This window comes from Pygocentrus nattereri, chromosome 3 (genome assembly GCF_015220715.1).
Source record: "Pygocentrus nattereri isolate fPygNat1 chromosome 3, fPygNat1.pri, whole genome shotgun sequence".
Lineage (NCBI taxonomy): Eukaryota > Metazoa > Chordata > Actinopteri > Characiformes > Serrasalmidae > Pygocentrus > Pygocentrus nattereri.
The window spans coordinates 3,532,672-3,546,007 of NC_051213.1; the positions used below are offsets into that span (position 1 = coordinate 3,532,672).

The window sequence follows — 13,336 nt, forward strand, 5'->3', positions numbered from 1 at the left end:
TTTTCACATTTAAATTTGTCAATCTTTTAAAAAAAATTATTTAGTTGATCTGTGGGAATAAAGTCAACACCGCATCTTTCTTTTCACATCTTATCACCTGCAGGGAGTCGGTGTTGAGATAAATTGTGGGGCCTGTCGTCTTTCTTAGCATATTCATTGTTCCTCTGTACAGCTTCTTCAGAAAAATAGCTGCACTTCTTAAAGTCTTAAAGATCTTAAAAAGCAGTTCAAGCAGCATGTTTGGGTCTCAGAATTAAAGCATGAGCCATTTTACTTTACATTTATTACTGTTTGCCAAAGAGTTCATTTCTTTGTAACGTAGACTCAACGTTATAACCCAGCACCACAGTTTTGCCTGTTTAACTGGAGAAAATTTTGATTCCTTTCCAAGTTGGTATAATCAGGGCATCATCCTGTCAGTCTGTCAATGAGGCTATAAGGTGATTAGATCGGCACAGCAGTGAAAACTAAATACTCCGCTCAAGCCTCCAAGTGGTTGCCAGTACAGACTTAATAGGATAGGCCCCAGAGTAGAACCATTGGGAACTCCGCAAGACATGACGTGGAACAAAAGGACCTGAAACTCCACATAGATGTTTCTTTTAGAGAGCACTGCTGTAAAAGCCTACCAAGGTCTGTAATCCACCAGTCTATCCATTAAGACATGGCCAGGAGAATCAAATTTTAAGCTTTAAGGAACAGAAGCAGCAGATACGAGACCCGACTGTTATTGCTGTAAATCATTAACGGCTTAGATTAGTGCAGTCTCTTTGCTCCGACAGTCAAAAAACATAATTTTTACAAATTTAAGTTTGTATTTAATGATCAGTGTCAAAGACAGTCTGGTTTACAAATGTTAAATTCAGTGTGAACATAGCCAGCTGTTCTACAAACCCAGTTCCAAAAAATGTTAGGACAGTATGTGAAATACCAATAAAACCAGAAAGCAGTGGTTAGTAAATTCTGTTTGACCTGTATTGGCCTGAAAACAGTACAAAACCACAATATTTGATGTTTTATCTTATGAACTATGCAACACAAAACTGGGACAGGAGCTTGTTTACCACCGCGTTCCATTGACTTTCCCTTTAACAGCATTTAATAATTGTTTGGGGACTAAAGACACAAAATGAACCAGTTTTGAAAGTGATTTTTTTGGCCTTGTTATAAAGTCTTCAATCGATGGTGCCATTGATTGCCGTATTCTACGCTTCATAGTGCACCATGTTTTGAACAGAAGCCAGACAGGCTAGTCTAGCGCCCTCACTCTCTGGGTTCACGGCCAGGCTGTTGTAATATGTGCAGAATGTTTCTTGGTGTTTTCATGTCACAAACTGCTTTGATACAAATGCATCATTTGTTTCTATATACTATATTTATTTACCTGCCATCCTGGCTGGTAGGTGGAGCAAATTCAATCTGCTGGGATAGGATCCAACACACACCCTGTGACCCAGAAGGATAAGCAGATTAGAAAACGTAATTTTTAACATTTTTTTTAGTGATATACAACCTTACCAGTCCTTTGTTGTGCCGCCCCAACTTGCTTTTTTAAAGATGTTGCTGGCAGCAAATTCAAAACGGGTAAATATAAAAAAAACAAACAGTTGATGTGTCGTCTTTGTACTATCCATCCATCCATCCATCCATTTTCTAAGCCGCTTCTCCGTCAGGGTCGCGGGGGGGTGCCGGAGCCTATCCCAGCGGTCATCGGGCGGAAGGCAGGATACACCCTGGACAGGTCGCCAGTCCATCGCAGGGCAGACAGACAGACAGTCACTCACACACTCACACCCAGGGGCAATGTAGCATCTCCAATTGGCCTGACTGCATGTCTTTGGACTGTGGGAGGAAACCGGAGAACCCGGAGGAAACCCACGCAGACACGGGGAGGGAGAGGACCCCGGTCACCCGGCCGGGGAATCGAACCCAGGCCCTCCTCGCTCGCCCTCCTCCCCATTTCGTTTTTAATTACATTTTACAGTGTCCCAACTTTTTTGGAAATGGGGTTGTACTTCATCCCTGCTGAACTACGACATTACGTTTAATACAACATTCTGTTTGTTCGATTAGTTGAAACACTTTAGAGAAATTAATTTTAAAAAGAAAAAAAAAAAAAAAAGAATTACTGCATCCGTGCTATCAAACTTTTATGCAACATTTCTTGAGCTGTGATGGGAAAACTTTAGGTGCGTTTTCTAGATGGCAACAGTTTAACTGCATATATAACAGGATCTCATTCAGATCTAACAGAGAAGTGCAGTCTTTTATCCGGATAACTATTAATAGAAAATGGAAAAAGCAGCTTCATATCACATCCTTAATGCAGAGGCAATGGAAAAGACAATTCCTATTCAGCATCTAGTTTATTTTATATGCCTGTATAACCCCAGTGGAGCTAATCAGAATAAGAGTACTGCTCACACTGACCGCGTCCAGTTGGAGGACACAGCAGTGATGGTCCTGAAGGATGCAGGAAAAACACATTTACATTTATTTACATTTATGGCATTTTGGCTGACGCTCTTATCCAGAGCGACTTACAATTTGATCATTTTACACAGGGAGGCCAAGGTGGTGTTAGGAGTCTTGCCCAAGGACTCTTATTGGTATAGTGTAGGGTGTTTGCCCTGGTGGGGATTGAACCCCAGTCTACAGTGTAGAAGGCAGAGGTGTTACCCACTATATTAACCAACCACCCAACCACAAAACACAGAGGCAGGAGTAACACTGCATAAGAATTTAGCAGCAGTGCATAAAATAGCTGACATTGAACAGAACAGCCCTTATAAAATCTAATCATCTGTATTTTAGTCCACATTCATAGACAACAGTGAGTCACACAGTGTCAGAAAGCACAATCACGTGTGTTACTGAACGACTTCATACAGTTTGAGGAAAGAAAGCGAAGAGTCAGTGGGTGTGTGGACATGTACTCGAGTACTCTGATAACTGCAGTACTCAAATACCGTAATCACAATTCGGGTATTCTTTACAGGACGCTGCCCACAGGGTAGATATGGCTGGATATGTTGGATATGTTTGGTTGGTGGACTATTCCTAGATGTTTAAAAACTCCAGCAGCACTGCTGTGTCTGATCCACTCAGACCAGCACAACACACTAACACACCACCACCACATCAGTGTTACTGCAGTGGTGAGAATGACCCACCACCCAAACAGTACCTGCTCTGTGAGGGTTCATGGGGGTCTGTAACAGAGTATCAGAGAAACAGATGGACTACAGTCTGTAACTGTAGAACTACAGAGTGGAACTGAATGGTCAGTGGAGCTGATAGAGTGGACAGTGAGCGTAGAAACAAGGAGGTGGTCAGGATGTTATGCCTGACCGGTGTACATTTCTCTGACTAATAACGTCGGCTCATTGATCTCTGAGGAGAAAATGCCTCCTGTAGAAGATCACGAGTCCGGAGTAACACTGGGAAGCTCCTTCAGCTTATTAGCTCATCTGAAGAGCCTCCGTTACTCATCCAACACTAAAACTAACCGCTTTCTCTCGGCTGTTTTTGCATAATAACACGTTCTTCTGTGTGCTGCTATATTTTTGTGCAATGCCAGCGATGTCACCCAAGAAGCTAAGCCTACAGCCATACACCATCCTCCAAGAAAGTCTGTTTATTTTTGCTTGCAGCTGTTTTTCTTTCTCTATGGTTAACTACATATCCACTCTCTGAACTCGGACACGTGAATATCAATCTTAGTCGAAATGCACATCCCTCGCTGGCACCATGCTAACTGGTTTCCCTCCATCATGGCTCCAAGGTGGGCTTCTGGAGGTGTGTTCCGAGTTCTTCCATCATGATTTCAGATCAGCGCCACAGCTGGAGCACTAGTGAACACACTCCTTGAGGGCTGAGTTCTCACTCTTTGTCTCCCAGATGTGCTCAGGTCTCCATCGAGGGGCTCTGTAGGTGAGTTTTAAGGTTTTTCTCTAGTAGCACTAAGCTCTGCACTGCCAAACTCCTGCAGTCTGCATCAGGATCACTCTCTGCTACATCTGTGCACAGCAAACACACACAAATACAACACTCAGTAATCAACCATTTAAAAGGACTCATGAAGGTCAGACCCCTAGTGGTCAGTCTATACGGATGAGCCAGGCTTCCAAATGTAAACAGAAGCAGGATGCACTTGTACATAGTGTATTAGTGATGGATTATAAATGAAGGCATTTCAAAAACTTAGACACAGTCTGTACCTGCCAGCCATGCTCTGGTCTCCACTAGATCATCACTGAGTTCCAGCAGCAAGTTCTCACCGGGCATGCTCAGAAACACTGCACACACTGCAAACAGCACACCCCTCCTCACCATCCTAGAGCGAGACAGAGAGAGAGATGCTAACTACACAGTCCACTGACACCACACCACCACACATTTAAAAAGCTCTATAATATTCATATGATCCACACAGTCGCTCTGACAGACTGTAATACACTACAGGAAGCGTAGGGGGCGATACGGCTTCTACTGTTTCATTTAAAAAGCTCTATAATGTTCAAATGATCCACACAGTCGCTCTGACAGACTGTAATACACTACAGGAAGCGTAGGGGGCGATACGGCTTCTACTGTTTCATTTAAAAAGCTCTATAATGTTCATATGATCCACACAGTCGCTCTGACAGACTGTAATACACTACAGGAAGCGTAGGGGGCGATACGGCTTCTACTGTTTCATTTAAAAAGCTCTATAATGTTCAAATGATCCACACAGTCGCTCTGACAGACTGTAATACACTACAGGAAGCGTAGGGGGCGATACGGCTTCTACTGTTTCATTTAAAAAGCTCTATAATGTTCATATGATCCACACAGTAGCTCTGACAGACTGTAATACACTACAGGAAGCGTAGGGGGCGATACGGCTTCTACTGTTTCATTTAAAAAGCTCTATAATGTTCATATGATCCACACAGTCGCTCTGACAGACTGTAATACACTACAGGAAGCGTAGGGGGCGATACGGCTTCTACTGTTTCATTTAAAAAGCTCTATAATGTTCATATGATCCACACAGTCGCTCTGACAGACTGTAATACACTACAGGAAGCGTAGGGGGCGATACGGCTTCTACTGTTTCATTTAAAAAGCTCTATAATGTTCATATGATCCACACAGTCGCTCTGACAGACTGTAATACACTACAGGAAGCGTAGGGGGCGATACGGCTTCTACTGTTTCATTTAAAAAGCTGTAACAGCTCACCAGCTCTGTTGACACTACATCGGTCTGCAGTGTTACGCTATAAAAAATACAGCAGTTTATTTGTTTAGAACTAACACTATTACTTACTGATCGGCATGGAAACGAATGGCCCACACAAAGTCCAGCAGAGCTTTGCCCATTTGTGTTGCCACCTATAAACACACAGAAATAAAAGATGAAAGGGTTCTTCAGTCTAATGGGGAACGTGGTGTAGTTGGTTCACCAAAAAAAGTTCTTCTACTGTAACGATGTCAAGCTTGTAACAATAAAAGAACCCATTTAATGATGCAAAGAAAGCTTAGGGTTCTTTGAATGTTAATGGTTCTATATAGAACCATTTTCTTTACTAAAGAACCCTTGAAGCATCATCTTTTTAAGTGCGTGGAATAAGAACAAAAACACTGCATGAAAGGAATAATCAAACACCATGGATATAAATTAGTGTGATGCTGTTGTGGCTGTTTGAATGGAGGAGGTGCTGATGCGAGACCCTTGGCCGGCCAATTGATTTCAATGGTAGGGGAAACACTGATGTGTGTGTCTGAGTGTGTGTGTGAGGGTGTGTACCGGAGCATTGACGGCCAGGTGCATCAGGAGTCCCAGTGTGTGTACCAGTTGACCCAGCACTAGGTGGTCACTCCCCAAAAGGTCAAAGGTCACTTGTGGTCTGAAAAGCAGGAAATGATTATTTAAGGCATGCGTGTGGGAAGAGCATCATAAATTTTTAAAAATAATTAAAATATTAAATTATATAGATATTTTTTTTATTATTTAACATTAAACATCCAGCCAAGTTTGTAGGAATAAATAAAAGGAGGCAAACAGCTCAACTGCACAGGGGGAGCAGTGGGTGTTACGGTGTCCAGCCTAGTCTTCAATAATGGTCATTTATTTACCCAAACAGCAAAATCTTGACAGCCTGCTGCAACTGACACAGGAGAGCAGCGAGCCCAGTGGATCATGTACACGCTGTATCTCACCGTCCACTGCTCAGCAGATCATGTACACACCATATCTCACCGTCCACTGGCCAGTGGATCATGTACACACCATATCTCACCATTTCTCTTCAGTTTGACATACCTATCATAGTTCCTCAGTAGTGGAAAGAAGAAGTAGGCAGCTACAGGAGCGTAACGGTTTGGAGCAGCTTTAGGAGGCTGAGATGCACCCTGAGGATATAAAGACAGTCAAAGTGTGTTTATATGTGAAAGTTAAAGAGCAAAGTTCAACACCCATCAGTAATTATTAACCCGGGAATTTAAATTTAAAAAGTGTGTTACCTTGCTGATGCGTCTGGTTTTGCTCTGAATGCGTTTCTCCACAACCTGACGCCAGTGCTCCACCTCTCCACACTGCTCCAGGGTCACTGCCCTAGCAACAGGCTGGGACACTGCCTTCTTTTCTGTGATTGGCTCAGAGAGCTCCTGGGCTGCAAGGGCAAGAACCTGGTAGGAAATATACAAAGAGTCATTGAGCCAGACTCCCAACACTGCATTCAGCTGCCTGATTAAAACTGTAAGCCACCCTACACAAAAGCATCTGCCAAATACATCAGTGCATATAATGGAGATCTATACTGGGGACGAATGTAGAGTTTATGGGCAGTACACACACTTGGACAGTGAAGAGAGGTGAAACTGTAGAGTTAAATGGACAGTGTGGTAAGTAATTGGTTAAATACGTGACTAAACACATGGTTGGATGAGAATTAAACAACTTCAAAAGGCTCCACCCATTCACACTGAAGTTATACAGAGTGTTTCAGGCTGGACGGTTTCATGAATGAGGCACAATAAAGAACAGCCAATCAGAACAGAGCTGCTTTGCATGTATAAGTCTTAAAAGGCAGAGAGAAGATGGGAAAAATGTGATGTACAAATTAATTGTGACCAAATGTTTTTGGTATATAAAAGCACACAAGTGTTATAAATCGACCAAAAACTGTGGGCGGGACAAGTGAAATGTAGCTTATGAACCTTTTAATATTCTCATCCTCAACTTTCTCCCTTTTAACTTCCCAAAATAAAGAAGATTAAATGAGGAAGTGCAGCTTTACCTCGAGGATGTCCAGCCTCTGTCTCAAACTGTAGTTCAGTGAGTAAAACTCAGTGGTCAGATACTCCACAACCTGAGAGGAGGAGGAGGAGAAGCAGAAGAAGTGTTACTAAACAGTGAATGTCTTTAGCTGTGATTGGCAGCATGACAAGTTCACTATAACTGGCATAACGATGCATTTATTCATATTGCAAAATGGTTTCACAATGTGAGACGCTTTTTTTCTAACTCTGCAGTTCAAAATCCCAGAAACCGCAGATCTCCATCATTCCCTTTCATTACCTTTGTGTATTATTGTTCATTAAATATGACAGTGATGGTGGAGAATAGTGAAGAGACAGAGTTGAACGCGTGTTTATGAGGAAGAATAATGCTTGCGCTTTAAGCGTTTGGGAAATGGAGACTGAAACTGCGGAATGATGACACCCTGATAAACAACAGGGGGCGCTCTCACAATATTCTTAAGCTTTGGTTTATAACAGGCTTGTTTTGACATTTTTATACATAGGTAAGTTACCTGTCTGGCTAATGAGCTTAAATTTTATGCCATTTTGATCACTTGCTCACATTTCAGCTGCGCATGTATCGTTTACCTGGTATCAGAATATGTCCGTTACCAAGTAAACAACGATACGCGCACAGCCTCGACCTCAATCGAGTAGTTTAGGCTTTCCTAACTTTAAATTAAGAAGATTTGCTTCTGTGATACAAATCTTGTCAGGAATCTTATCTTAATGTAGGGCTAAAGTGCTTCTGTTAACAAACACCGACTAGCAGAATGTAGTACTGGGGGGGGTGGTGGTGGGGTTTAGAGGGGACGTATTGTAGCTGCCAGCAACTTTCACCGCAGTCCAGAAGCAAACGTTCACAAAGTCGTCCTCAGAGACATGAACTCATAAACAAACATGTTGTTATAACACCCCGTCTGGCCCTGCGAGACTACTAAACCCCCAGACGAGTGTGTGAAGAGTCTGTGTCTTACCGGCTGTGTGTGTATGACTGCGAGGGCCACCATGGCGCTCTGTCGGAGGGTGTGGAAGCCTGCAGTGCTGTACCTGTCCTCCAGGTGTAACAGCACCTTACTGAACTGCACACTCACCTGACAAACAAACAGAGAGGAAAAGAATGTGTGTGTGTGTGTGTATATATGCTTTTATTTGTAAAATTCATAAAAACTAACTAAATAAATGATTTAATAGATATTGAATTTATGGTTAACATAGTGTACTCCTTAATAATCAATAACATCCAGCACCACATTCGTGAACTCTGACCTCTCGTGCGGTGCTGACGTTCTTTCTCAGAAGCTCCTCCGCCGTCTGGAGGCTCAGCTCCACCCTCTCAGGATCATCAGAGGACATCAGAGCTGTCAGTCAAACAAATGACCAATCAGGTCACACTAGTTTCCATTAACCAACAACAGCACCGCGGCTGCTAATCAAATGTCGTCAATACACCTCCCACCCACAACACCCACCTTATAGCTCCACTGTAACGGTGAACAGTTACAGACTGTAGTTACAGACTGTAGTTCATCTGTAGCTCCATAGTTTATCATTCTCCCTCTACTCCATTCATCACTGGTCAGCTGTTGTCCAGATATTGTTTAGTGCTGGAGTACCCAGTGATACTGCAATGATAGTGTGTGTGAGTGTGTGTGTGTGTGTGTGAGTGTGTTGCTGGTATGAGTGTATCAAACACAGCAGTGTTACTGGTGCATTTCCACACTGTCAGTGTCACTGCTAGGTTGGGAGTGGACCACCGACCAAAAGCACCCAGCTCTGTGGTTAAAAACTGACCATTGCTGAGGAGCTAGAGGAGGACTAACACAAGCTGTGCATCCACAGATGGACTACAGTCTCTCTCTGTACAGCAGCAAGGAGGAGCTGCAAGAGAGGGGGTTTCTGATAAATTGGTCAGGGAGCACATTTCTCCACACATCAGCAACGTCTCACCTTCCAGGCAGTCTCTGACGTACCGCGGCGGAGTCGCCTTCTGCTTCACCTGATCAGCAGACATATCGTACGGAGTGAGCTCATCATCACTGAGAGAGAGAGAGCGAGAGCGAGCGAGAGCGAGCGAGAGCGAGAGAGAGAGAGAGAGAGAGAGCGGGAGTGTAAGGGAAGGAATAAAGAATAGAATGAGGGAGAGAATGAGTGAGTAAGGGGAAGAGGGATGGAAGGAGCACAGGAGAGAAGGGGTGAGGGAGAAGAGGAGGAAGTGAGGGAAATAGGAAGGGAGGAAGGGAAGGAAGTAGGGAGGGAGGAAGGGAAGGAGGGAGGGAGTGAGGGAAGGAATGAGACAGAATGAGGGAGGGAAGGAGAAAAGAAAGGAGAAAACGTGGGAGGGAGGAAAGGAGTGAAGGAGTGAGGGAATGAGAAAAAGAATGATGGTGGGACAGAATGAGTGAGTGAGTGAGAGAATAAAGGAAGGAGGTAATGTGGGAGGGAGGAAAGGAGTGAAGGAGTGAGGGAATGAGAAAAAGAATGACGGTGGGACAGAATGAGTGAGTGAGAGAATAAAGGAAGGAGGTAATGTGGGAGGGAGGAAAGGAGTGAAGGAGTGAGGGAATGAGAAAAAGAATGATGGTGGGACAGAATGAGTGAGTGAGTGAGAGAATAAAGGAAGGAGGTAATGTGGGAGGGAGGAAAGGAGTGAAGAGTGAGGAAGAGGAGGACAGGAGGGAGTAAGGGAGAGAGGGAGGAAAGAGGACAATGGGATGGAATAAGGGAGGAAAGGAGGGGGAGAATGAGTGAGGGAGGTTAGACAGGTTCATTTGTTCGTTAGTTACTCTTAACCAGTAATGAAACTCGGTGTCTGAGTATCTCTGTGTACCTGTCCAGCTCAGAGTCACTGCTATGTCCAGCTGGTTTGGCTGAAGTCTGACTGGCTGCTGGGGGCTGTGACATCATCGACTGACCTTCTGCACTCTGCCCACTGCTCTCTGGCTGAGGTCTATCAGAGGGAAAATAGGATGACAACACTGGAAGTAAACACCCTCCATAATTCTGAACATGTGCCTTATGCTTTCATTCAGACTCACGTCCTGCCTGATCAACTACACCTGGGCAAAGTTGTAAATCCCTAAAAAACACGGTGGGAACTGCACCGTCTCGAACGGCAGGACCCTACAGCGGATAGTGAGGTCAGCTGAGACCATCAGGTTCTCTTTACCCACCACTGACACTTCCTACCACAAACCCTGTGTCCAGCATTGTGGACAATCCCTCCCACCGCTCTCATGGACTCTCCTCCCTCCTGCGATCCGGCAGACAGAACCGGAGCATCTGTTCCGGCGCCAGCAGAATCTGGAGCAGCTTCTTCCTCGAGTCAGTCAGACTACTGACCACACTAGCCACGTTTACATGCAGCCTGATAATCCGTTAATAATCCGACTAATAGCTCAATCGGAACAGAATACGTCCATGTAAACACCTCAATCGGAATAGACTAATCTGATTGAGGCCAATCGGAATACAATTTCTATCCGATTGACCGAGGTGGGTAAACCTCTAAATAATCTGTTAAATAGAGGAATAACATCCGTGTAAACGCCTGAATCCGATTACACTCCAATCGGAAGGTGTAAGAACGTTCTGCGCATGCTCGGCGCGTCACAGCGAAAGGTTTATACCGGTCATCACGGCGGAGCTGAAACTGGTCAGCAGAGGAGACGAGGTTCATACTCTGAGCTTTAAAAGACGGCGGTGGGACGGACGTCCAGCTTGTGTGTCTCAGAGCACGACGTCTTCCTTTATAAGTGCATGTGAAGGACGTTTCTCTGAGTCTGACGTCAGTTTAAAGCCATTACAAACTCAAGCACTGCTCACTGCTGCTCATCTCACTCTGACTGGACCTCACGTGCTGTTCCAGCGCTGCTGCCACGGCGTTTGCTCTCATACAGACGAGTCTGGCGAGGAGGTGATGTTAACCTCAGCCACTCCAGCCAGAGAACCGCATTAATAAGCCCAACAGGCAACGACAGATAAAGTAACTCAAAACAACGACTCTGCAGGTTTAAGCTTTACTCATTTTATTCTTTTCTTTCATTTTAATTTAATTCAGCTCATTTTTTAAGCATTTAAGCAACGGTTTTCTTAATTAATTAATTATTTTTCTTTGTTTTTGTCTGAAAAATTCAGCATAAATCTGCCGATAGAATTCTTAGGCTGTTTGGACTCTTACAGAATACATGTCTGGATTTACCTGGGTGCGTCATCAGGTTGTTGCTGTTGCTCATCTTCATCCTCCTCTTCAGACTGAGGCTCCATCAGCGACAATAGCTCTCTGCTCTCCTCATTCGCCTCATACTGACAAACACACAGCAGTGAATCATCCTCAGTGCGTTCAGTCGCACAGACCGAGAACACAAAGATCACTCGCCCATCAAAACGAGAACGTGCACCAGAGCCACTTCAAGGGACACCAAGCAACTTCCTATTGCTTACAATATACCAAAGCACAGAACACTAGAGGGCGCCTGTGAGCAGGTTTTCAGGGACTGAGGTATGAAATGAACTGAGTAATTCGAATCTGAAGTGTAATAATAATGAATGATTAATAATCATTCATAAAGCAACGTTTTTCATTTAGAAAAGCAAAAGGGAGGCGTAAGATTTTAAAACACCAAAAAAGTGTCTCACTGTGCTTTTAGTCTACCTCATACCCCTCAACGTAAATACAACAAATATGGTTTATATGCTATGTAAATATGCAAATGTGTAAAAAGATATACTTTCATTTTTTCTTATACTTCAATTTATGTCTAGTTTTATTTCTATTTTTTATTTTCTGTATAGTATTTGCAAGTTTATATGATCAGGCGTAACGTTCTGACCACCTCCTTGTTTCTACGCTCACTGTCCACTTTATCAGCTCCACTTACTGTATAGTTTCACTCTGTAGTTCTACAGTTACAGACTGTAGTCCATCTGTTTCTCTGATACACTGTTACCCTGTTCTTCAGTGGTCAGGACCCCCATGGACCCTCACAGAGCAGGTACTGTTTGGGTGGTGGGTCATTCTCAGCACCGCAGTGACACTGACGTGGTGGTGGTTTGTTAGTGTGTGTTGTGCTGGTCTGAGTGGATCAGACACAGTGGATCACAGTGGATAATAAAAATTCCAGAAACTAGAAAGTACACAAGCCAAATGCTGTAAACCTCATTATCAACATCAGCAACGTCCAACGAGTTCCCGCAGATTGCCGTCATGTTCGTGTGGCCGTGCTGATGAGAGGGTGTGTCTGTCTGTATTAAAGGGATTAACCATTTACTAATTATAATTTTCTATAAAAGCTCTGGAGGAATCTAAAGGTGCGCCCTCTAGTGCCTGACCAGCACAGAGGACACTGGTAGCTCTCTTCACCACAAATCCTCGGCACTCCGAATCAAAAAGACAAAGTCTTTCCTAAAGATCACCTGGAATTGGAGCTGAGAAGTGGGCGTGTCCAATTTCTGACTGAGACACTCCCCCACCACCATGCCCATCCTCCGCACGTGCTCGGTACTGCTGTCCAGACGACACTGAACTCCTCCCAGCATGCACTGCAACAGTTCTGAAAGACATTTTATTTCTTATGTGCATATAGGAGCAAAATGAAATTTAAATAATAATAATAATAATAATAATAATAAGAATAATAATAATAATAAACATAGAACAGCATGAAATCATTCGTAAAGTCACAAAGTCTTATGTACAATCTTACACATACGATATACATGCTACTGTACAAAAGTCTCGGCACCTAAGCAACAGCAACTTAAGAATCAGTAACTTAATATGATTTAATAAGCAATACGTTTGATTTTGCCTATAAAAACACCTCAGAATAAACACAAGTACTAGATCAGACAAAAACTAGATATTGGATGGTAACTAATTACTAGACATCCTCTACAGAGAACACACCTCTGCACATTTTAATGCAGTTTTACACACTAAGGAATAAATAAAACATAGAAAAAAAAATGTGCCTTGTGCAAAAGTTCCAGCGCATTCCAGGTTTTATTTCTGTTCCAATCTTTTAAACTTCACTAAACTGTGC

General features: G+C 43.5%; 1 protein-coding gene across 1 annotated transcript in view; it reads right to left on the reverse strand.

Annotated features, from left to right (window-relative positions):
- Nucleotides 1-3,614: 3,614 nt before the first annotated feature.
- Nucleotides 3,615-13,336, reverse strand: part of telo2 (TEL2, telomere maintenance 2, homolog (S. cerevisiae)) — a 20,703-nt gene continuing 10,981 nt past the window's right edge. The window contains exons 9-21 of the mRNA XM_037536337.1: nt 12,708-12,844; nt 11,494-11,597; nt 10,123-10,242; nt 9,243-9,331; nt 8,562-8,653; nt 8,270-8,386; nt 7,289-7,360; nt 6,513-6,677; nt 6,313-6,401; nt 5,797-5,896; nt 5,317-5,381; nt 4,221-4,336; nt 3,615-4,019 (exon numbers count right to left, since the gene is read on the reverse strand). Coding sequence (XP_037392234.1) covers nt 3,907-4,019; nt 4,221-4,336; nt 5,317-5,381; nt 5,797-5,896; nt 6,313-6,401; nt 6,513-6,677; nt 7,289-7,360; nt 8,270-8,386; nt 8,562-8,653; nt 9,243-9,331; nt 10,123-10,242; nt 11,494-11,597; nt 12,708-12,844 — 1,379 coding nt within the window. The 3' untranslated portion in view covers nt 3,615-3,906. The remainder of the gene's footprint in view (nt 4,020-4,220; nt 4,337-5,316; nt 5,382-5,796; nt 5,897-6,312; nt 6,402-6,512; nt 6,678-7,288; nt 7,361-8,269; nt 8,387-8,561; nt 8,654-9,242; nt 9,332-10,122; nt 10,243-11,493; nt 11,598-12,707; nt 12,845-13,336) is intronic.